Here is a 27,098-nt window from a genome sequence, read left to right on the forward strand (position 1 = left end):
CTTGTACCCCATCACATGCTCATTGATCAGGCGGGAGTTTGTCTACCAATTATAGAGTTTATCAGAACTGGGATGAAAACCATCTTTTGGAAGCTGTTTGGACAGAAATATGTCAACAGTCATATTGGGGTGATATAAAGACAGTAAGTCTCTTATTTTCTTTTTTTTTTTCCTGACATTAAAATAGTATTCAAAGTCCTCCCATTTTGAGGGCCACTGCAACATGATAAAAGACTGTGGTTTCCCCAATCACCAAATTGATTGACATTAACATATCTTCATAGTAAAGCATGTAATTTTATGAACAGGACAGAATGTGCACAAAGTAACAGGGATTAAAAGATCTGATCAGCTTGCTGTGATCATTAATCATCAAATGTGATCAAGAATGAGTTTTACAAGTTTAAAACAGTGCATGTTTGTAATGAATTACAGCCATTACTTGATCACCACAGCCCCATTTCAATACAATTCTTAAAAGAAGAGGCCTTAATCCCAGTTTGTGGACGTTATATCAGGTTTATTTTGTACATTAACATAACAGATACCCATAGTGCAGTAAATATTTACGTGTTTCCTGTCACATTTGCCAAGCAAAAACAGTGCAAAGCCAAACGCGAGCGCTGTGTGGGTGTGTGACTCATCATTGCAACTCCACAACAAATACATCAAATAATCATTAGTAAAGTTCTTACTGGAGTGTTTCCAACAAATGTTACGTGAGATCTGCTTCCTCCATGTCTGTCACTGTGCTGCTTATCTGACGCAGCTGAGACGCAGATTGAGGCACACTCTGACAGGGACATGGGAACAGTGGGCGGGGAGAACTAGCATTAAAGGCACAGGCAACAAAAACAGCTACATTGTGTCCAAAGCAGAAAATTCCAATATTTTAATAATATAATAAATAATCTGATGGGTGTTTTGAGCTGAAACTTCAACAAAAGACTTATTTTAAATCTTGAAAAGTGGTAAAATAGGTGCCCTTTAACTTACCACCAGATCATTTTTATTTGTTTTATACATTTATACATTATATACAATTTTTTTTATCTGACCATTTTGTACTGCAATTAATTACGATTATTATAATATTTGCTGATTCTGTATAGTTTTACAAAAGAAAAGTGGAGTCTGAGAAAGGAAGAAAAAAAAAAACCACAGTTTACAAATCCATCTTAAAAATAGCTTTATTGAAGAAAATGTAAGCATATGATATTAAGCACTTGTACATTTCAGTTACTTTAAGCGACAGGTGTACATATAAAAAGATGTCATAATAAAGATGTGCAGTCTGTTGTAGAATATATTGCAGGAATAACACAGACAAAAACAATCCCACATCTTTGGATAGTTGTTACATGTGTATAATCTTGCCACAAGGCACAAAATGGTATTTTCTTTCATGACACTTGAGTAATAGTTTATTTATTTGGCACTTTTCTCTGCCAAACCGTCACTAATAAGTGCTAAAGAACATCTTTGTCTTAACGCTACTTTTTTTTTTATACACAAGTTTTTGGCATGCACAGACAATTCAACAACCTACATTTTAAGTACTCATACAAAAAAAAAAAAAAAAAAAAAAAACATTAAGAATCAACACTCATTCTTTCCATGGCTTTTAGAAACTGAAAGTCTATAGAGTATATGAAGTTAAGAACTCACCAAAAAAACACCACACACACACTTAACTAGTCCATACGTTTATTTACACAAACATACAGTTATAAATTGCACACCAAAACAAAAAGCAAAGGAAAGGCCATGTTGTGTTACAGCAGGGTTTTGCCTTTCAGTTGCCTGTTAAATTCTCCGGAGTATAACAGACAATGTGTGTCCTTCTATTGTTCTGGTCTTGCAGCTAACAAAACTAAACAATCCTGCTAACCAAAAGCAGGCAACAACGCTGACATCACCGCTCTTGGAATCCCTAGCGCGCAATCTTTTGCGGCTACGTCACTGCACTGTACACACAAATACTGAGCTTAGATTAGAAAGCAAGAAGAGAGATGAGAGTGTGAGCTGACGCATAACCATTGCAAACACTTACTGATACAGTAAACCTGAAGAAAAAAAGATAAGATATTTACATTCAGGACACTGAGAAATATTACAAAAATTAAGTGCCTTGTTGGGGTTCAGATTCTACCAAGAATAAATAAGTAAAAAAAGTGAAGACAAATGCATGATTCACTTATAAACATCATTTGAAATCATATGCAAAGGTTTTAACAAATGCTCAATCATACAGAAAACAAATGCGTAGGCTAATCTACTTCATAATGCTCCATGGAGGACATTAGGCATGCTGTTTTTATTTGTTTAGCTTTTTTTTTGATAAATGTCATGATAGCATAACGATAAAACACATCTAACATCACCCAAATCCATAAGTAAAGCATTATTAAAAAAACACTATCATTTTTTGGTGCCTGATGGATCACAAACCCATTAGACAGTTCATAAAAAGTGGTTCCTGCGTTATACTGTGTCTTAACATCTTCTCTTTCTCTCTCTCTCTCTCTCTCTCACACACACACACAGTCTAAGTCTTCACAAACACACTTATAGATACTGTACACACATTGATCCATCACAATCAAACACTGCATCCACCAGTCGCAAATAATCACACCATTCACCCATTCAAAAAATAACCACTTAAACCATACATTGAAATAGAATCAAAAATACAAAAATAGTAATGGAAAGAAAACAGTTGACACAAACGGAGGCACTTAAAAAGGAAAGATGAAACTGATTTCAATAACTGGGTAAATGAAGACCAGCTATATTCATGGCTGTCAATCAGTTTTGATGCATTTGGGTAATAGTATATAAAAAATGTTCTTGTATAAGTATATAGAAACTATATATAAATAAAGCTATGTTTCCATCCACATATATGTGCATTTTGGGAAATCATATGGAAAGAAAATGCGGAGTAAAAACAATGGTGTTATTCCAATGTAACAAACTGTTCTTTTTAATAGAATTCATGAAAACGTAATTAAAACTTTGGGTTTAAGAACAGGTTAATAAATTATGCTGGATTTATTGAACAAATTCCTTGATTCACAACAAGAAAACTTTTTTTTTTGTTGTCTAAAAAACATGAATAGATATCTGAACTAAGCAGCAGATTGAGTCCAGATTTTCTGCATCCTATTCAATATTTATTTCTGCATAAATAAAGGTACAAGAGCTGTCACTGGAGTGGTACCTTTTCAAAACATAGACATTAGTTATTAATGGATTCATATTAGTACCTCAAAAACATATATCTGTACCTAAACATTTAAGGAGGTACACTTTTGTACTTTTTAGGTTTAATATGGACCCTTGACCCACAAATGTGTACCTTTTGAACAGGTTCCACCCCAGAGACAGCGCTCGTACCTTTATTTCTGAGAGTATAGGGTAAGAAAAGCTACAGCGGTTTCCCTGTTTGTTTGTTTTTTTAAGAATAATTGCACATTTCCAAGTAATTTTTTCCTCTTCAAATTATAGGAGGGAATTTTTACTTTAACCACAAATTATATTAATAATATTCAGTGTTTTTTTCTTACATGTTCAAATTATAATTTTGGACTTTTACAAACATTTACAAACATTTTCCTCTATTAGGGGTTTGAACCTACACTGGTCTCACGGTTTGGTTTGGTTACGATTATCATGTCATTGATTCAGTTTAATTTGAAATCATAGTGCATTAATGATGCCTTCTGTACACAATTTTTAATTTTACAAGAACCCAATTTTCGCTTTTTTTTTTTAAACAAGCTGTCAGATATATGAACTGTAACTTTAATATTAAAAAACGCATGCTTTTTGAGTGTTTGAGCATGTTCTTGTGTTGGGTTTACACTGGCATGCGTGTATAAAAATCTGTGCATAAATAGACACCTGAACATTTTGAGTTTATTTACTTCATTAGCATTCACTTCACAATAGATGCAGATTCACATCATGGGCAGGGCTTCTATCTGCCCAGTGACACTAGCTTTGATGCTAAATAGTTAACATGGATTTTACCATGATAGTAGCTGTGCTTTATAAAGGCTTATATTCCACTATATGTCCACTAGATCCTTTCAGAAGTGCACACAGCTCTGTGAGTTCATCAACTCCTCCATCAACTATACCTGAATGATGGCGGCTTCCAGCGGTGCTTCGGACTGAGCGGACCCCAGTTTGATGAACTATTTCTATTTGTTGGCAAGAGGATTTCCCCTCAGGACACTAACAACAGGCGCTACATCATAATCACTCTACTACAAGAGCAAGCTCCTGATTGGTGTCAAACGTGCAAAATGATCAACTCATGGCAATTTATTTGCACAAATCGCGTCGCAGGATCTCTATTTGCGACTTTGCATTAACTTAACATGTAAATCACTTTCACTTGACGCTTCATCTACTCCTGGTGTGAACGCAGCAAAAAACACCTATGATTGGGCATTGTGTTCACACACTCAACAGAAATGGTGCTGATTGGCTCTGAAGATCACCGCTGTTCACCGAGCAGTGACAGTTCTGGAAGGTAATGATAATTCTGAACCACTTTGATGACAGACTTTGGCTAAGGGGTTTTAAAATGACCAAAACAACATTTCAGATGTTTCATAATGTGGTCATTCTTCTGCTAATTTGTTATCACATGATCTGTTAAAACAAAATCACCTAGTTTTTTGATGCACATACTGGGACTTAGTCTTTTAAATGCGTTTCTATCGTAGTTTATTCACATTGTTTCTTAGGATAAAAAGTTAATCCTTCTCAGTTATGTGCATTTTTAAAAAGTATACACATCTTTCCTTTCTCTTAAAAAAAGGAATATTGCAAATCAATAGGTGGATGGAAACATAGCTTATGTTGCTGTCAAAACGACTGTTTATCTGGGAGTATCATAGTGGTAGATTGTTAAACCGTTAGATGTGAATTTGACACCTTTGTTTATACTGTACACTGAAATGAGTTATTGTGTAATTGTCAGTTTAACCGACTGGTCTCAAAGCTTGTGAACTGGGGGTTGGGACTCACCTACCTTACCTATTATAATGCTACATCATGTAAAGTAAGGCTCAGTTTATCTACGTCCCTGTGCGAACATCCTTTTGAAGGTCATGAATGGTAGAACTTCTCATTGTATCGGTGGATGGTGACGCAGCCGTGGTAGGAAATGGGACGGGGCATCGCTGCTACACCCGTGATGATGCCAGTGGATGGATCATAGCACAGGATGGTGTCTGACGCCTCTCCGTTTTCACCACGTCCACCCAGGATGTAGATCTTTCCATTGCATACCGACATACCGCAACTTTCCTGGAAAAAAAGGAATACATATACATGCAATTCTGTTTATTTCAGAAATTAAAGTGATATTCATATTTGATGCAATTAAATTTGAAGAGTATATTTCTGCAAGTGTCACCAGTTCAGCATGATTTTTTGCATTTTACAATTATTGTATTTCTTATGAGGAAATATAATACTGCCCATTATTTATTCAGAACCTTATTTATTTTTTTATAAATATATTTATATTAATTTATATTTATATATTTGTCAATTAATGTATGCATACCTACACATTTAATGATCTTGTCTAAATAATTTCTGAAGTATCATGTGATGGCTGCTGAAACCTATGCAAGTTTTAGGAACAACAAATAATAACTTCTAGAGTTGATCCTTTGGTATCAGAAGTGGCTTATATGAAAGTCAAAGGCCTCTAGATTACGCTTATTTTACCGAAATAAAATATGATCATGCCTTGATTTTTATTATTTAAATAGAACAGTAAGATCTGACTTTGCTTAAACAGTCTAAGTTTGCTTAGAAGTTTTGTCACTTAACAGAAATAACGTACAGTTCAGAATATAAAGTCATGCTGCAGTGGAAAAAGAATTAATATTGTGTATGACTCCAATGACTGCATCCATACATCTCTGCAATGACAGTAACTTATTAATAAAGTCATCTGGAATGGCAAAGAAAGCATTCTTGCAGGACTCCCAGAGTTCATCAAGATTCTTTGGATTCATCTTTAATGCCTCCTCTATCTTACCACAGACGTGCCTAATAATGTTCATGTCTGGTGACTGGGCTGTGCAATCCTAGAGCATCTTGACCTTTTTTGCTTTTAGAAACTTTGATGTGGAGGCTGAAGTATGAGAAGGAGCGCTATCTTGCTGAAGAATTTGTCCTCTCCTGTGGTTTGGAATGTAGTGGGCAGCACAAATGTCTTGATACCTCAGGTTGTTGAAGTTGCAATCCACTCTGCAAATCTCTTGCACGCCCCCATACTGAATGTAACCCAAAACCATGAGTTTTCCTTCACCAAACTTGACTGATTTCTGTGAGAATCTTGGGTCCATGCAGATATGCCACTTTTTCAAATGATCAACTAGAATCATGTTATTATTTGTTGCTCTTAAAACTGGGATCGACAACAAGACTTTTTTTAGGTAGTGTATTTTACACATAGTTTGCATTTATAGTTGGTGCATTATTTTCTATAGTGCATACATATAAGTGTAAAATGATCTTTAATCTATAATGTTTGAATATTTACATTTGACCAAATCACCAAATGTGCAACAATTAATAAAATTCCATATTGCACAGTGTACAATACATCTTTAAATGTTGTATTTAAAATCAAATATTGACCAATGTTTATGTGAAAGTTGTGTAATATTTTATACAGTAAGTATTATCTATTACCTTATTTACTCCAGATTTTGCAATAATACGCATAATACTGACGCATAACGATAACATAACACTAATTATTTTTATTACTATTATGATTTTATAGCGAGTTAAAAACTATGAATAAAAAACACATTTTAAGTAATTAAATTAAAATATACCATTTCTTTAATATATATATATATATATGTTTAAATGATGTTTAATAGAGCAAGGCAATTTTCACTGTATGTCTGATAAAATTTTTTCTTCTGGAGAAAGTCTTATTTGCTTTATTTTCGATAGTCTACAGAACAAAACCATCGTCATACATTTACTAGTCAAATTACTCTAACCTCCATAGTTAACCTAATTAACCTAGTTAAGCCTTTAAATATCACTTTAAGCTGTATAGAAGTGTCTTGAAAAATATCTAGAAAATATTAGTCACAGTCATCATGGCAAGATACAATAAATCAGAAACGAGTTATTAAACTATTGTTTACAAATGTGTTGAAAAAAATCTTCTCTCCGTTAAACAGAAATTGAGGGAAAAAAAATAAACAAAGGGGCTAATAATTTAGGGACTTTAATAATTTTAATTGCAACTGTATATAAATGTATTTTAGTTTAAGTTTTTAGATTGTCTACGGAAAAAAGATCTAGTACCTGTTTACTGAACGTATGAACCACGTGCATCCAGTAATCTTCAATGGGGTCATAGCAGTAGATGGATTTGGTCAGGCCTCCAGAAACATAGATGAGATTGTTCAAAGACACAGCCGTGATGCATCGTTTTGCGATGGGAATGTTGGCCCTTAACAACCAGGAGTCAGATTCCGGGTCATAACACTGAACCTGGTGAAAAACACACACATTGGTGGTACATTACAAACAAAACCTTTCAACTAGTAGCAAAAAACAAACCATCCATCATACACATACATCAATTCTCCTGACATCCTAGATTTGAGGTTGTTAATAAGTCACTTTTTGCAGTAGTCAAAAATATGAATCTGCCTTGAGGTGATATGAACTTGCAAAAACAATAAATCAGCGATCATGTGAGCTGATAAAAAAGGAAACATAATCACAGACACAAAATCTGCTGATCTCTGTGTGGAGTATGTGAAACGGGGAGGGTATGTACAGTATTATAGGGGTTTCACACATTTTGGAAATAGCAGACAGTTGTGCAAGAGAACGCTCCAGGCAAAAACAATCTGGCGGAATAATAGAACAGAAACGTGACTACAAACTGTAAAAAAATATAATAACATGCTTCAAATTACAACGAATCAGAGGCTGTATTGTTACCATCCCAACTTCCGTATAAGAAAGCAGGAAATGTATTTATTATTTATAAATGTTAAGATTTAGATTTATGTTTTTATTTTATATTTACTTATTTTTTACTTATTTATTTATTTGAAGAAGTAGTTTTCATAATCATTATTTTACTTATTTATTCTTTCATCTGAGAATTATCGCTAAGTTACGATGTATGCTATACATCTCAGATGCAGAAAAGTTAGTCCATGCTTTTATGACTTCTAGGCTGGATTACTGTAATGCTCTGTTTGCTGGCTGCCCAGCATCCTCTATTAATAAACTTCAGCAAGTACAAAATGCAGCTGCCAGAGTTCTCACCAGGTCTAGAAATCATGTTCATATCACCCCAATGTTATCCTCCTTACACTGGCTGCCTGTTAGGTTCCACATTGATTATAAAATATTGCTTCTTACCTATAAAGCTTTAAATAATCTAGCTCCTGCTTATCTTACCAACCATCTTCCTACAATCCAACCCACTCTTTAAGATCTCAAAACTCAGGGCTTCTGGTAGTACCCAAAATAGCAAAGTCAAGTAAAGGAAATCGAGCCTTCTCATTTATGGCTCCTAAACTCTGGAATAGCCTTCCTGATAATGTCAGAGGCTCAGACACACTCTCTCAGTTCAAAACTAGATTAAAGACCTATCTGTTTAGTAAAGCATGCACTCAATGCATCACATAACGGTATGATGAATGAATGTGCTCCACACAGGTAAGCTGGCTTGAAAACCACCCTCCTGTCCTAATGCACCAGACATATTGTTAGAAACTTACATATGCTTTATATGTTTGTTTCCATGTTTGTTTATATAACTGCTATCTTCATTGATAACACTCAATTTTTGCATCTTGCTTAAATACACTATGAACATCTAATTATTTTCTTTATTCTCATCCTGAGCCCCCTAAAGACTAAGTAGCGCCATTGATGCAATCCAAGACCTGTGAAGAGATGATCCCAAGGTATCCCTAATCCTGGACCAGACCTTATCGCAAGCTGTAGTAGTAATTCCATATATAATGATACAAGCTTTCGCAATTGTTACACCAAGAAAATGTAATACCTTAATCGAGCTCAAACCAACCATCACAAATTTGGAAAAACACTGTGAAGAAAAAAAACTTTTGTTGAGAACTAAATCTCAGCTGGCTGCACTGAATCACAGTGAAATACATTAAGTGAATCCAATGAGATATCTGCGACTGAGCGTTTCTCTCCAATGGGACACCTGGAGAATGTATCAGAGTGGCCTGACAGATCCAGGTCAGATTGTCATAGCTGTTAAGCTCCACTAGGGGACAGCGCAAGGCACATTCACTGTACAGTGTGTATCTTCAGTCTATTGTTGTTGAGCTTAGGCAAAGCTGGCCTCTGAAGGAAAAACTCTCTGATCACAGCGTTAAGAGCAAACAAGATGTCATCATGTAACAAGGGGAGGAATCACTCAGGTTAAAGAAATCGATTTCGTTTTGTTCACAAATAATGTGGTAGTTACTATAGTAGTGGCTTTGTATACTCAAACTTCCTACAATTTGTCTGGAGAATGTATTTAAGTGTAGAATGACCTCTGGTTCAACTCGGTTACAGAATATTGATGAGTTTGAGCAGTGTTGGTCATTTTAAAGAGTGTTACCCAAAAATGGCAATATAAATCAGCCTTAAGTGGATTCAAACATTCATGGGTTTCTTATTTTGTTGAACATAAAAGAAGATATTTTGAAGAATGTTGGTAATCGCTCGCTATTGACTTCAATGGTTATTTTGAAGAGAGATTTTACTCAAAACTTAAACTTTTTATCAACTTTGAGTGGATCTAAACATTCGTCAGTTTCTTTTTTGTTGAACACAGAAAACGATATTCTGAAAAATGTTGGTAATTGTTCGCCATTGACTTCCATTGTTATTTTAAAGAGATATTTCACTCAAAACTAAAACTTTTTATCAACCTCAAGTGGATCTAAACACCCATGGGTTTCTTTTTTGTTGAACACAAGAGAAGATATTTTGAAGAATGTTAGTAATTGTTTGCCGGTCGGCACAATAGCCTAGTGATTAGTGCGCCAACATATGGTGCAGTAGCACGTCAGGCCGTGCCGAGTTCGAGTTCCGGCTTAAGGACATTTCCCAACCCTAGCCCCCTCTCTGTCTCTCTCCAACTTTGCTTCCTGTCTCATTACTGTCTAATATACTTTATCTAATAAAGGCAAAAAGGCCAAAAATAGATTTAAAAAAAAAATTATTTATATATATATATATATATATATATATATATATATATATATATATATATATATATATATATATATATATATATATATATATATATATATATATATACATATATATATATATATATATATATATAATCGTTTGCCATTAACTTCTACGGTACGAATGAAATTACTATGGATGTCAATGGCTACCAACTTTCTTCACAATTTAATTTTTACAAGTTTTTAACAGATTTGAAACAGTATTTGGGTGAAGTATCCCTTTAGCTAAACTAAAGCCACTAAAGCTAATATTGTTTTCTCTTTATGTAAAATAAACAATTAATTAGATATATCACATGGTAAATTTACTACAACTGAAACTGAAATTAAAGATATTTCGGAAATTTTTGACTAGTATTTAATATTTTAATACAAATACTATATTAGGTTATAAATACTAGATTTTTTACCCTCATGTCTTTTCAAACGTGAGAAATGTTATTTTCTTTATGTGGAATATAAAAAAATTACAATGATATATTGAAGAATGTTTTTTTATTTTAATTATTATTACTATTATTATTATTATTATTATGATTATTAAATGACATAATTATAATTAAATGATGACAGTATTTAATTCGGTGTAAATTTACTTAAAAAAAAATCACAATATCTAACAGGACATAAAAATAAGTATTTACTATAATAACAGTACTGCAATACAAACAAACACAACATCTCAAGTAAAACTATATAATCAGAGCTGATTTATTTACTGTGTGTGAGTTTGTTCCACAGCTTTGCTTAGAGAAATCCCAAGATGACTATATTGGAAAACAAAGCGCGTCACACCCTCCAGTAGCGTGACCCAAAAATAAAATGTCATGTTTATATGCAGTAAATACACAATGACAGATCACTAACAGGGCGGTTTCAAAGACGCCCTACTCCTCAACACTGTACGTCAGACTCTTCAACAAACCTTATCAGAGCATGTGTTGTCGTCAGGTCCTCCTCCGATCACAAACAGTTTGTTGACACAGCTGGCCACGGCTGGCGAGCTGACGGCCTCCTTCATGGGTGCCACTTCTGTCCAACGGTTTGAGAAAGAATCATAGCACTCCACACTGCACAGTCTTGATTGGCCATCATATCCACCGACAGCATACACCTGGAGACAAACACAATGAGAAATTGAAGGATTAGTCACTCACTCACTCTCGTTATAACAAATGTTAAAATACCTTAAGTTTTGTTCAAATCAATGGGAAAAAAAATGTTCATTTTGGCTTGAACTAACCCTTATTCATCTCATTTTGCTGGTTTAGTTCACCAAAAATGTCATTTTCACTCTTAAGTTATAAAACAACCCTGGGAGTATTGCTGATTTTGGGTTTAACTAACTCTGTAAATTTAAATCTAAAATGTAATTGTTCAGTCTTGTGTTGTTCCAAACTCATGAGGCTTATCTTAATATCTAATATTTTGGATGTGCAGATTTCCAACAGAGAGACAGAAACAAATCTAACACTGAAATGAAAAGTTCATTTTGGGTTTAACTAAGCCTTTGTTATCACATTTAGTAGGGTTAGTTCACCCCAAAATTTTCATTTTCACCCTAAACTCAATCAAACTCTCATGCTTTCATTTATTTTGCAACATATTTCTCTCACTCTAGACTTTCAAATGGAAGGTGAGAAATCTTTTAGGTTTATTTTAAAATACCTTTAATTGTGTTCCAAGTATATTTGGAACAACACTGAAATGAATGTCTCTCTTTGTCTGTCTCTAGACTTTCAACGGAAGGACAGAAATCTTTTAAATTTGATTTAAAATATCCTCAGTAGTGTTCCAAAAGGGTTTGGAACAACAATGGAACTAAATGTTCATTTTGGGGTGAACTAACTCACTGATATTGAAGGGTTAATTCATCTAAATTGAAATTGCTCAGTCTCACGTTGTTCCAAACTCATGAGGTTTATCCTAATATGTATTATTTTGGATGAACAGAAACAAATAAAATTCCTTAAATTGTGTTCAACTATCACTGGAATGAAATTTTTAAATGACAAAAGGTTATTTGAACTAACCCTTTAAATCTGAAGGAAGGCCAATCCAAATACATCTGAAACATCATATAATTATTGCGCAATGTAGGTAAACGTTTATCCATTTTAAATTGTACGCATGACATTTTTGTCGATGACACAATCTGGGGGTGAACCGGAGTGTGCAGATCTGGGCAAACAAGAACTTCTGTTTACCTATTCATACTGTGAATCTGAAATGGATATGTGACAAAGGTCTTGCTACAGACACACGCACAACCCTTGAGGCTAGCACTGCATTAGCGACAAGACAAACTCTAGAATTGCTTTTCATTACGTCAGTGGACTTAACACACCAGATCAAGACAGCCAAAGGACAAATGTCCATTCTTAGAAAATTTTTCATCACACAGAGTAGGTTTTAGGCTTTTGACTGTGCAAGCAGACTATCTAGGTTTTAATTTTTAAAAAAGCGCCATGATTTACAATAAGGTTTCTTTAGTTAATGTTTTTACTAACATGAACTAAGTATGAACGATACCTGTACAGCATTTATTAATCATAGTTCATCATCTACTAATGCATAATTAACATTCAAATTCATGGTTGTTAACATTAGTTAATAATGCACCATGAGTTAACATGAACAAACAGCTGTTTTCATTAACTAATGTTAACTAACATCAACAAACATTGTAATAAATGTACTGTTCATGGTTTTTTCATGTTAGTAAATGCATTAACTAACATTAACTAATGCAGCGATTGTAAAGTGTTATCAAAAATAACTTGTTTACAGTTTTCAGATTTACTCTGGTTTTGATTTCAAAACACAAACATGCCGTCATGTAATCATTTGTAAGAAGACCTGTTTACATGAATAGCATCAGACTAACAGGTGGAAATCAGCATATGCAAATTAAGTTCAGGTTTAAAACCACAGTTTAAGACATTTAATTCACCTGGGTTATTAATTCGGCAAACATAAGACATTTTGGCAGCATTCAATAGATCAAAAACATCACCGCTGCAAAAAAACATGACCTCAGTGCAAAGTGTTGACAGTTCCGTGTTGTAACACATCACTCAATCACTCTTGTTTGTGTAAGTACCCAAAGAGATTTTCGAGAAATTTCTCGCTCACTCTCAAATGAAAACACGTGGAAGAGTCTTTCGCCTCCCTCTCCTGCCTCATGTCTCCATGTTGTTAAAAAGAAGAAGGTAAACATGTTTCCCTTAATGGAACCAACTGAGAAAACCGGTCGGACAAGTGGCGGTGCACGAACATGCACAAACACTGAGGGGCAACACGCGACTTCAGCAAAACACAACCATGTGCTTTCTGATGAGCTCTTTGTTCAGATTCTATTGTTCTATCACCTCTGGGAGAGATATGTTGGAATAGCTATTAAATAAAAAAAATCCTCCAAAGATTATGAGATGCCTTCAGATCGAATTAGGTTTCCTGTTTTTGGTGTACGTAAGTGAGAAGACTAATATATGCTGACAGGGTGTGAGAATGTGAGTCATGACTTTCATTTAAATGTTAATTATAAGTTTGTATCGCACAATATTCATATGCAGTATATCTAACTAGTGAGAGCAAAGCTCATATTAGATTATTAAAGAATTGTGGAAAACCATTTTGTACCATGTCTATCAAAGTCCGTTTCTACTATTGGACAAAAAAAAAGTATGAAAGTTCATCGCCAAATTTGTCCTCACAAATTATGAGAAAAAGTTGCAACTGAACTTATACTTTACTATTTTTTACTAAGTTTTTCCAAATCTGTTTTAAATAATTTTTATTTCTTTCTTGTTTTTATTATCTTACACTCGTTTCTTTTATTCCTGTTCATGTAAAGCACTTTGAATAACCATTGTGTATGAAATGTGTTATACAGTAGAAATAAACTTGACTTGCCATATAGATGATTATGCGGTTAAAAAATTCTGTCACATGGATAAACAAAAATGATACAAATAAAATACTGTATTATGCATGTCAAGCCAGTAGCTGGCAGTAGTTTGTAAAGAAACTACAAAATTCTATAGTTTGTCACTGTCTTCATGAATGCTTAGACCAAGAGCGTTACATGCTCTGAAAAAAAGGATTCATTGAATTTACCACATTTTATTTAAGGTAAGTGGCTGTAAGCTATTTATTCGGGTTGCGTTCAAACAAGCAAATTAAATGTAGCAATGTTCAACTTAATTTGTTTGTTTAAATACAGCCCCCAAAAATTGTTTGCTTACCTCTTTAAAAACAAATTATAAATCCAATGAATAATTTTTGTCAGTGTCAGTATCTTGGGGACAATATTGGTATTGTTTTTAAAAACTTGCACCATAAACTCTATTTTCAAAAGTTTGCATTTGTAGGTCAAAATGTCTGCTTTCTATCAAAAGAATAACTTAAGTGTGCACATTTTTTGTAAATTAAAAAGAGTATTGTGTAAATGTCTCCTAGTTTGCAGTTTGCATTTCCCCCCTTGACTTTATTTGTTGCAGTTATGAATTTCTTCACTTGCTACTCTAAGAAAATACCTGTGAAAAAAATAAGAATTGTAAAATTTTAGCTTGTAAGGTTATAAGATTATAAGGTTGTGGTTCTTATAAGGTAAAATGTGTACATTGGCTCTAAAGGTCAAACAACAAAATATAAGATTAAGAATCTGGAGTGATTCTACAATCAGATCTGAATCAGCATACTATCATCTCAAAAACATTGCAAGAATTAGATGCTTTGTTTCCAGTGGGGACTTTGAGAAACTTGTTCATGCTTTTATCACCAGCAAGATACTGTAATGGACTCCTCACTGGCCTTCCCAAAAAGACAGTCAGACAGATGCAGCTCATCCAGAATGAGGCTGCCAGGATTCTGACCAGAACCAGAAAAAATCAGAGCACGTCACACCTGTCCTCAGGTCTTTACACTGGCTCCAAGTTTCAAGAATAAATTTTTAAGTATTATTATTTGTCTATAAATCACTAAATGGCCTAAGACCTCAATACATTACAGGTATGCTCACTAAATACAAACCTCACTCAGATCATTAGGATCAAGTAAATTAGAAACTCCAAGAGTTCAGTCAAAGCAGGGTGAATTGAGCTTCAGCTACTATGCCCCCGTTGCTGGAATTGGCTTCCAGAAATGATCAGATGTGCTCCAACATTAGACACATTCAAATCAAGACTGAAAACACATCTGTTTAGCTGTGCCTTTACTTAATGAGCACTGTGCTGTGTGTCTTTCTTTTATTTTTTATTCTTTACAACCCGTTTTAACACATTGTAATTTGTAATTGTAATAATTTTATCTCTTTTTTGTCTCTTTTATTCTTGTTTATTTAAAGCAATGTTAATTACCATTGTCTATGAAATGATCTATATAAATAAACGGTAACACTTCATTTTGATGGTCCATTTTAGTATTAGTAGACTGTCCGCTTAATATCTGTTGATACAGGCATTCAACAGACATTTAACTGATTATAAGAAACTTTGCAAGTACATGTCAACTTACACTAACCCCAACCTAACAGTATACTTATTATCTAAGAATTAGTTGGCATGTACATGCAATGTAACTTAAATTTAACAAACAGACCATCAAAATAAAGTGTGATCAAATAAACTACCCTTTGCCATAACTATAACTATAATTAATTGAAGAAAGTCAAATCTGTGAGAGACTTCTCATAACTTCCAATTCAGTTTTTTTTTGTTTTTTTTTTGGAGATTAAAAGTTGCAACAAGCATTTATGAGCCTTTGACTTCAGTAGATTAGATTTCATGTATCAGCCATAAATCTTCTATAACCAAAACCACAGCCAGTAAATATCTATACATCTAAAGAGCTGCTGCTGAAAAACAAACCCGAATGATCTTTTGGAGTCAAATGAGTTTGAAGCAAAACTATTATGTGCCTCAACAGAAAGACAAAGAGACTATTGCAGACAGCCAGAGACAGGAAGCCAAGTGAAAAATATCTGAATAAGCCACAATACAAAGCATCAAAACAAACAAACCAAAAAGAAAGAGGCGTTCATGCAGACGACTGGCTATAACTTACAAGCGCATGTTAATTACTCATTGCACAAGTAGCTTTTGTTGGCCCAGTTACTTCCATTCAAAACAAGGCACTTTAAAATTTATTGAACCTTTGAGCTAGTTCCTCACAGAGTACATAAAAAGCATAAGATCTTTCGCAAACAGGACAGAACAAAGCTATTCAACCCCCTGCCAAACTAAATCAGATCTCTGGAGCTGATTACGTTTGTTAAGAAATGCTGAAAACAGCTTGATAAGAGTGATGCAATGCCAACTGAAGGATACAGATCCAAACGGCTTTGGCAGCACTCCTTAAACAATGGTACAGGCCGTTAATGCGTCCGATCGCTTCAATGTCAGTTACTGATTATTAAAATCTGCAGTGTAAGCAAATCAGCTTCAAGGGAGAGGCTGTAATGATGTCACTTTGATAAAAACAAGGAACACGTTTCAAGCAGGATAAGAGAAACAAACAGGCTTTGAAAACGATAGAGGGACTGAGAACAAGACAATAAATGACAAACAAGTGATCAATTATAAAGGGTGGGAATAAGCCTGAACATTAAATATGCTAAAGAAACCCCAACAACACCCCTTTCTATATGTGAGAGACAATTATAATTTATAGAAGTATGCGAACCACCATTGCAAAAGCCAATAAAAAACATGAAACACTGGAATGTTGGTTTGTTATTGGTTTCTAAATAGTCTTATTGGTTTGTAGTCTCAGTAGCCAATTGTTCACCACACAAAACCCAATTGTGGTTGGTGCAAACCCTTGCTATAAATCAAAATGTATTGGCCCGAACTTGTGTAGTTCTGCTCATAGTAGTGGGTTCCTGATGCTAGTGTGTACCAAATTTGGTTGGCATCTTTAAAGTGGCACTCATTTGTTTGGATGCAGTCTTTGCCATCATAATGATATGTGTTGCAGTCCACTAATAAAAGGTCTAGTGTACACAAAGCTCAAAAATGTGTCCAAACCTGCTTCTAGAAGGCCATTGTAGACTTTAAATTCAACTTAAATAACAAGAAAACTTTCAGGTCTTCCTGGAAAGTACATTTTTACAGGTAATTTCAAAATTGGGTGCTTTAGAATTCACGTTGCTTGAAGCAAAATGGCAATGTTTTTGTTATACATCACATTCAACATGGCTACAAAATGGTCAATAAACAATCCCAGGAAGCATCTAAACATAGCTTGGCTAAAATAAGGCTAAATTTGGGCTGTCAATGACAATCTAAGAGAAATCTTAAAATAGCCCAAAACTAGACTAGTCGTCAAATAGACAGACTTTATATGTGTAGTCTTTCATTTATGTTTATTTGATAACTGGTCTAGTTTTAGCCTATTCTTAGACGTCTTTTAGATTTTCACTGACAGCCCAAATTTAGCCTTGTTTAAGCCAAGAAGACTATGTTTTGATGTATTTTAGACATATTTTAAAAACAAAAAAGCTTGCTGGGATGGGTATTTGTGTAGGTTTTACTGTTTAACATCTTCAAACTGTCATTTATTCCATCATAACTATATTGTAAATGGTAAAAATGTTAATAAATGAAACAAATTTTGCCTCAATTCAGATGCTTCATCCATCACTTCTGCCATATTTTCTTAATCTCCTGTCATACAGTAATTACAACTTTGTGGTGAGGTTCATGTGCTTTCAACTAAGATTTTAATAAATGCACCATGAAATCTGTCCTCCATGAGAACGACTGGACAATGGTAGCATATAGTGAAGAGACTGAACTCACCTTTCCCAACAAGACAGCCATTTTGTGTCTCCAGCGGCCTTTGTTCAAGGAGGCAACTCGGATCCAGATGTTGAGCTGGGAGTTGTACATCCAGACATCCCTGCTGTTAATTCTTCCCCCTGAAATGATCACAACAAGTATTTTATATTACACACAAATTATTATATAATGCAACAATGTGAAAAGGTAAATGACCCATGAAACACTTCTGTTATAAACACATTAACTCATCATGAAAATAATAAAATCATCACTGTGGATGTCTGAGATCATTCCAAGGAGGAAACATAATTAAAGAGATCAGCTAAACCAGAAATATACTTATGAAAAGAATTGTGCAATGCAACAAATAGCTATGAATCATTACTTGGTTTCCCAGCATTGAGTTGTGGCTGGAAAGGCATCCGCTGTGTAAAACATATGCCGGAGTAGTTAGCGGTTCATTCAACTTTAGTGATCCCTGATAAATAAGGGATTAAGCCGAAGGAAAATGAATGAAATCATTATTCACATGTACACTACCAGAAGAAAACAAAAAACAACCCAGCAAAGCACCAAAGATCATCATTAGATGAAGTCCTTGAAACGTCAACTGTACAAAATTCACATAATAATTTTTCTAGCCTTTTTGAAGCAATGATGTGCATATTTTTGCTTTGTTTTCTTATTATGTTTGTTGTCAGGTACTAAACTTAAGCATTTCCAACTCACCAGTCTGGCCAGTGTCAGTTTGTTCCTAATAACCTAAAATTAGAAGACCATTTTGATTTGTATAGCATATCTTTAGTTGCCACAGCATAAGTCCATTTGTTATATCATCACACACACACACACACACACACACACACACACACACACACAATAATGGCAACAAACCTCATCTACAAAAACCGTTCCAGTTCTTCAGGAAGCGCCAGCCGTGTGGAAAGAACACACTGGACTTGAAAGCTGCTCGACCTGAAAATCATCCTTCTATTCTGTCAATTTTCCATTATTTTCTGACTCACATATCTAGAGTTTGACACATACAATATTTATAGCCTGACACTGACACACATACAGGCTCGCAAAAAAAAAAAAACTTGGCCTGGCTTACTGAACTAACTTCAAAAAAAAAAAAAAACGAGATGTGAGGGGAAGGAATGAACCTAAAGGAGGTCAAAACTAGAGAGAGAACAGTTAACTAGCAGAACGGCTCTTATGGAGACACGTGAGCGCTTGGCACATGCTGAATGTAAACCGATCGCTCAGGATTCCAGCCCCCTCACTCTCTTTCTAACGCTCTTTTCTCATGAGATAGCTGTAGTCCTGGTCTCTTTTAATTATGTCTCACAGTGTCTTTTTTGCTGAACCTGCTTGCTGTTCAAAGCGAGCTGCTCTGTAATGCGTGGCGCCCTGCTGTGCCTAACAAACCCCTGCTGACTAAATCAGCCTTGAGGTAAACATCAAACTGGGTCATCAACAATAATTGAGATATAAATGACAGGATTGACAGATGGAAGGCATACATACACAAGTCACATAGTGCCTTGATTGATCGTTTCCAATTAAATATCCCAACGTGTTTTGGCTTTGATGTCATCTATATGCTAATTGGTGTTGAGTGATAAAACGGTGATGTGTTCAATAAATGTTCAATGGGACGTTTATGCTTCAAATCGGAACTAAAAAATGTGTCACAAAGACGGTTTTATTCCACACGCGTTTAGGTTTACTTGTAGAGCTTGAATCGATCAAGCTCTAAAAAGACAAGCACTTAAATTTAGCGAAGAAAATAAAAGTTTCTCAATTAGTTGTAATAAAATGGTACTGATGTTTTCTATAGCACTAACAAACAGATGAAACACTTGGCCATGAATGATTTAGTTGAAAAGTTGATTTTTTGGATTTACTGTACTTGTAGCAGCAGCATGGTTTTGCGAAAAATTGGGAGATATCCATATAAATTGTGTTACAGTATTAATGTAGTCATGTACTGAAGAGAAATTGAATCACAGTAATTTTTGTTATTGAGCCATAGATCACTTATATTTACACTTAACGTATTCAGGCTACTTGTTGTCTTACAATTATCATAAAAACTACATATTAGATCAGGGTGGGGCCAAGCTGGAGTCTCTCTCTAATCCCCTAACCTCTGCAATGGTTGAGAAAATTCCAAATTGAACCAAAACAAATGAATTGGCTTAAGATTGGCAATGAAAGTTCAGGAAGGAAGTTCCAGCGGAACCTAGAAATCAAAAATTTTTAAAAAAAAGGAAGGTATTAAGATGCTATATGCAGACCCCCTAGTTTTTCGTTATTCCGCGATCAAAAAAATCCAACGCAAAACCAACAAAAAGTCACAATCTTTTGCGATCCTGCAAAATTCCTAAACACAAAATAATCGCAAGAAATGTAAATACTCTCAAAAAACATCCAATTCCAAACCATATAATCAAATTATATTTATTTCAGTTTGAAATTTATGTTTTACATGACTTATAGACACTGCATACACAGCGCATATGATGTATTTGAGTGTCTCTCAAAAATTATGTCTCACCTGCGCCCAAACAATCATTACATTGCATTACATGGAAGGGGGCGGAACTGTTTTGCAGCCTGTGCAGTAAGCTGACACGGACGAAGTGCAAGTGATTTACATGTGAAGTCAATGCAAAGATTGGATTGCGCATCCTGTGGCACGAATTGACTGAGCAATCAAATGAAGCAGTGGAACACACAGGGAATCAAGCAGCTGGACGTGATCGAATTGAAGGACATTATTTGTGCTTCACATGTCTATGATGTGCATAAACCCTTTTCCTGCAGTTAAAGAGAGAAAATGCCTCCTAGCCATTGATGAGTTTTATGGCAATCCGTGTATTATGGCAATTAAGGTGTATTACAGTAGGGGAAGCCCTAATGCATGTCCTGAGTGAGGTACATGTCAGATTCTCCAGTGAGTGAAATCTGAGATAAAGTAAGATTGTGGATAAAAATAAGAGTTATACAACCTTCCTTTAGCTTAATCCCTACTGTTTTAGAATGGTTTTAGATCATGTTGTTTTGACAAGAGACAAAAATAAAGAAGCTTTATTTTTAGGATTTGTGTCAGATGAGATTGCACAGCTAACATAGTAGGCTACCTAATATGGTAAATAATATACTTTTTATATTTAGATATATATATTGATGGAAATTACCACCACAAAAATTGTCATTTTAATCGCATAAAATAATTTTTTAAATCATGAAAAACTAGAGCGTCATATGTATGGTTTTACATTTAATTATGGTGATTTTAATGTATGCTTTTATGGATTACAAAGTTGTTTTTTAAATGTTAAATCTTTTTTGCAATATTTAAAGATAATTCTAGATTATCAATGCATGAACTCAAACTTAAGAAACAAAAATCCAGCAATTTTAAAAAACATTAAAACATTATAAATACTGTCCTTCAGATTTCTGGCTGGCAGGTTTGTCATGTTTTAATTATAAAATAGAACTTTACCAATGAACTGTCTTTTAAAAATCTGCCTTTAAATTAGAAAAAAAAATCAAGATTTGACACTCACTGTTATAGTGATCAAAGCAGTTTTACATTGATTACTTATTTTTTGGCCTTATCACACAGCCCTATACCAATCCATCACTAAAATTAACATTCAAAATGCAGTTTTACAACATCAGAGCAAAAATGTCCAGAGCTCATTGTGCACTGATGAGATTTTCAAAAATATAATCCAATCAAATGCTGTTTACTAATACAATTCCCCTCCCAATAGCACTAGCATTAGCAACTAGCAATTAATATTCCAGTCAATGTTATAAACAAAAGGCTACTGGCATTTCAAAACTTCCTTTCTCAACAGGAAACAAAACCAAGCCAAGTCTTTCCGCCACTGCTAACAGAACAATTTAGAGCTCAAGAAGAATAATATTACAAATGTCCAAGCTTACCTGAAACCAGAATGTCATTCCTGAGGGCACACACGGCATACTCTGACTTGGTGAATTCTGGGAGTTTGGCTAAGGATTTCCATTCACCGGTAACAGGATCATAGCATTCGGTGTATGGCAGGTTGAATCCACCCATCCTCTCGCATCCTCCAACAACCACAATGACCTCAGAGAATCCAGTGGACCTACACAGACACAGAAGGATCGGTTTTAACACATTAACAAATGACAATCATTATGTATTCATTTATTTTCTTTTCGGCTTAGTCCTTGTAATGTATCCAGCATATGTTTCATCCAGCGGATGCCCTTTAACCGCAACCCAACACTAGGAAACACCCATACACTCCTGCATACACACACATACACTACAACCAATTTAGCTTACTCAATTCACCTTTAATGCATGTCTTTGGACTGTGTGGGAAACCCGAGCACCCAGAGGCAATCAGTTATTTTAAAAAATGATGATAATAAACAACAACAACAGAATTCCAGACAGTATTTTTAGTAGGGCTGCAAGATATTAGAAAAAAATAATAAAAAATTATATATAATCCGATATGAAGAAATTTAGAAGAATTGAGATTCAAGAATTGACTGTGATGATTCTGTAGGGCAGTACATATGTATAAATTACACGAAACAATTTACAAGCATAGATAAATTCAATAAAGAAAAATATACCAATTCAAAAAACAGCGTTTGATTGTTTACAGATAAGTCATACTGTATTTAGGTATACAGAAATTTAATAATCAAATGCAAAATAATACTGCATAGTCTTTGTTTAATAAACAACTCAGTCCTTATTAAGTTGTCAAAGGTACGAATAGTACAATTTCTTCCTCACATGGACACAGATCTAAAACACTTGCGAAATAATAAAGTATAATCTAGACTCAAAGTTGCATATGCTCGCGATGTTCTATTGCGAATAATCACATTGTTATATCAATGCTGAAACGATATAGTGCAGCCCTAATTTTTAGCACTGTGAAAACTGTTTACATATTGTTTTTGTGTAGTTTTGGTCTATTCGTTTTCTGCTTTGACACTGAAATGAGAAAAGCACATTTCCAATTCTAAGAATAGCAGTAAATGACTGTCTACTGGTGCCCGGAGCACAACATGCATTCCCTGTGCAAAGAACCAATCCGCAGGCAAACACATTTCATCCAGACTGAACCCCCACCATTTTTTCCCTGAAATCATCTGCCTAGAAGACTGTGCTCTCTGTGTAAATGTTCAAGGGGTTTGAGAGTGTGCACATGCAAAGACGCTAAAGTTAGAGTTGAACTTTAAACACCCTCTCTGAGGGAAAAAGATTAGAACGAATTGTGCCTGTCGCTCATTCAATAATGGAAATATCGGTCACTTCATGCAAAAATGGAAAAATCAGATCAATCTTTCATGTGTGAGGTAATTAGTCTAAAAGCATCACAACCACACAATTCCCCAACAATAATTAGGAAAAATCAGTCAAGCCCTATCCTATAATTCAAGAACCATCCCAAATCTGCCTAGAAACAGAGGTGGAACTGCAACTTTCTGCTAACTGTAATCTGACACCAACTCTAAACCAACCCTATAAATCCGAGGATGTATGTTTTTTTCATCAAGCCAAAGAAAAACGGTTATGTGGAGATGTAAAGAAAGCCCTCTTTTTGTTTTGCAACAAGATTTAACAGCTTTTGTCAATGTTTAACTGGTTTCATCAGACTGAGGTTACAGGCTAATGACTGTCCTGTGCCTTTCTTCAAGAAGTCTGTAATGAGACTGTTAATGAGTAAGCAATGTAACACTGATGACTTTGAGAACACCACAAGTGTGCAGTTTCCCCTCCCCCTCACTCACGTTCCTCTAGACATAACAAAAACAAAGAGCACATGCTGCAAGCAGGATCAGGTCAACAGGAACAAGTTTCGAAACTCAGGTGTTTGCGTGTTATGAAGCTCGTGGAGGAAGAATGTGTACAGGCAAGCCCAAAGTCAAGTTTTTTCCCCCTCAGCAGAACAAGGGGCCTGAAGGGGTTGTCTCTTCTTGCACTGTCTCGCCAATCTCACAATGCAGCTCAAATTGTTCCATATACATAAATTAGAGCATTGGGTTTCCCAACGATCAGCTATAGAGTGTGAAGCTATAAAAAACAAGCCTTTAAATTACTTCAGACACGCACTTGTTGAAGCATGTCTTCAAGTTTTGAGGAGGACTGAATATATAATGTAGCGTATCTGGAAAAGTTTCTAGAAGTATCTCTGATCATTAAGGAAATAACAGAAGAATTTGACAACTACTAATGACTATTAATCCAACATTTGCTGGATTGTTTGTTTCAGGGTGGCCAATGATGTTAGGCTTATAATAAACAAACTCTTTGGTAGCAATGAATTTTCCCTAAATCAATTAGTGCATTTATTGTATGTGAACATAAGTGCTTGCTTACGCTGTAAAAATGCAGGCTCACACAATTCCTTCATGCTGTCCCAACACAAATCGATTAAGTTAACTTAACCAATTTAAGTGGATTAAACATAAAACAATTAAGTTGTCCCAAAAATAATCTAGAATTGTGTTGTATCTGCTCATTTTAAATAAGTAGATTGACAAAGCAGCAAAAAAAAATAACTTTTTTGAGTGTACGTACACATTTCTAAGTCCTAAATTTAGTAAAGACCCCTCAGGGCACAGGAAATAGCTAATAGCAATGTAGGACACCAGTAATACCTGCGTGGACGGGTTCGAGGTGACATCATTTCATTGCCCAACACATGATAGCGTCTGGCTTCGTGAAGAAGCTGATAGCACTCTGGTGCGTTTTGGATCAGCTGGTCCCCTTCTACCGTCTGCACAAAATAATTTGGATGCAGCAGGGGCAGGCGGACATGATTGAGAAGGTCTTTGAGCATGATTCTGCGATGGTCCACATCGTAGTACACCCAACGCATCACTGCCTCAAACACGGTCTCCTCTTTTCCAATGACCATCTCATCACTGGCGATGTACTCCTCCAGTTCCTCCTTGCGCAAGTCCAAGAACTCTTCGTGCTGGGCCACATCGGCAAAGCTCTGCAGAGCATAAGAGCGGCAACGGCTGGCCAGTTGCTTGAGAGAGTGAGCGTCAGCGAAACGCTGGATGCCCAAGCAGTTGCAAGGGTCAAGCTGGTCTTCTAAGAATTTGGCACAGGCATCTCTCAAAGTGCTAATCTGGAAGAGGCTGGAGGTCTCAAAAAGAAACTGCACATTATCTGTAGTGATGCGGGCACGGCCAGTGTAGACGTACTGCAGGAAGGTGTCCATGGCTTCAGCACGGATGCCGTTGATCTCCACCAACATCTCCCGGCTCTCCCGGTGGTCATTGCAGAACATTGCACGGAAGTAGCTGCTGCATGCAGATAACACGGCACGATGACATGGAAATTCACGACCCTCCACACTGATCACTACATCTGTGAACAGACGGCCATCGCGAAACTCGTTGAACATCTGTAGGATACTATCAGAGTGGCACGGGCCGGAGGAGAAATCAAACACATCATGGTTACTGACGGGCTTGCTGTCCATCTCCAGGACCTTTCGCTTGACTGCTGGAGACTCACGGACTCCAGAGTCTTCTCGGTTTAGTCTTCTGCCCAGAATAAGTACCATTTCTTTTAGACCAGAGAGGCCCAAGGCCTTGTAGACAATAGAAGAATATGACGCCTCAGCTGAAAGTAAAAAGAGAAATATTATTTTAATCAAAACCTTGTTTTAAAAAAATAATATCGCTGTTGGGTAACACTATATTTTGATGGTCCATTTGAGAATTAGTAGACTGTCTGCTTATCATCGGCTGATACTGCTCCTTTAACAGGCATTTAACTGACTATAAGACACTTTGCAAGTTCAACTTACACTAACCCTAACCCCAACTTAACAGACTACTTATAATCTAATGTAGATTCAACATAACTTAAATTCAACAAACAGACCATCAAAAACAAGTGTGACCTGCTTTTGTAATCTTTTGTGGTGATAACACAAGAAAAGTAAAAAATAAAAATAAAAAATAAAAATACATTCAACTTTTCAGACAAAACATGCAAAATGAAGAGCTGATATAACCTACCCACTTTAAAATGTCAACAAAGTATTGCCATGTTTTCAGCCAACGTAACATATAATCTTCCACTAAAATCTTTTTAAAATAAAGTTTAAATGATATTTGAACTGTTTTTATGTTCTAAAACGCTAAAACGTTGTCATGAAAATCTGGCAACCTTTTGTTTGTCTTGCATTGCTCTTATTGCCTCAGGTGTATTCACCTTTGGACTGAACATGCTCATTTCTGACCTCTAGCGGTCACTTCCGTATACGAAAATGTATCAAAACAAAGAACTTAGGGAACGTCAACAAAATGGTCTTCAGAAATTGACCTGGAACCACGTGTTGACACAAATTAATCACACAATTTTCTTGTCATACCACTAAATACATAACTTAAAGTCAATCAAAATTAAAGTATTAAGTCAAATGACGTATATCCTGCTCCTTAAAACATATTTATACATGCTGTAAACTAAGTCAAAAATTCCAAAAGGGCAGACCATCATTTCTTTGTGTGTCGCAGTTATGCCCTAGTGCCACACATTGTAAACAACAGACATCTCGAAGTGAAGAAGTTATATAAAACTGCACAAATAATTTTTTTATAGGTTATAGGGGATATATACATTATTACATGAACATATATTATAAATACACTTTTTAATACAAAATTTAATTAAGCATGGAAACAAAATATTTTAAAGGATCACTGACACAAAACTGTTAAAGTACTCTTAAGCGAATAGAATAGAATAGAATAGAATAGAATAGAATAGAATAGAATAGAATAGAACGTTATCATCAGCAAAACTCACCAGTTTAAAAAGTTAAGATTTCGTTACGGATGTCTCCTTAGTGTGTAAAAAGTGAAAATCGGTCAAGTGAAACTCTGTTCGTCTACCCTTTGGCGGTCATCTCTATTCTAGCAATGAACCCAAAAGATCGTCTGGGGGAAA

At 35.2% G+C, this 27,098-nt stretch overlaps 1 protein-coding gene across 1 annotated transcript; it reads right to left on the bottom strand.

Annotated features, from left to right (window-relative positions):
• Positions 1-1,693: 1,693 nt before the first annotated feature.
• Positions 1,694-27,090, bottom strand: klhl24b (kelch-like family member 24b). Its single transcript, NM_200440.1, is given in 5 exon segments — positions 1,694-2,849; positions 18,179-18,228; positions 22,058-22,242; positions 24,785-25,763; positions 26,958-27,090. Coding segments are annotated over 4 exon segments (1,197 nt in total). The 5' UTR covers positions 25,705-25,763; positions 26,958-27,090; the 3' UTR covers positions 1,694-2,807.
• Positions 27,091-27,098: the final 8 nt, after the last annotated feature.

The sequence above is a fragment of the Danio rerio genome, chromosome 24 (genome assembly GCF_049306965.1).
Source record: "Danio rerio strain Tuebingen ecotype United States chromosome 24, GRCz12tu, whole genome shotgun sequence".
NCBI lineage: Eukaryota > Metazoa > Chordata > Actinopteri > Cypriniformes > Danionidae > Danio > Danio rerio.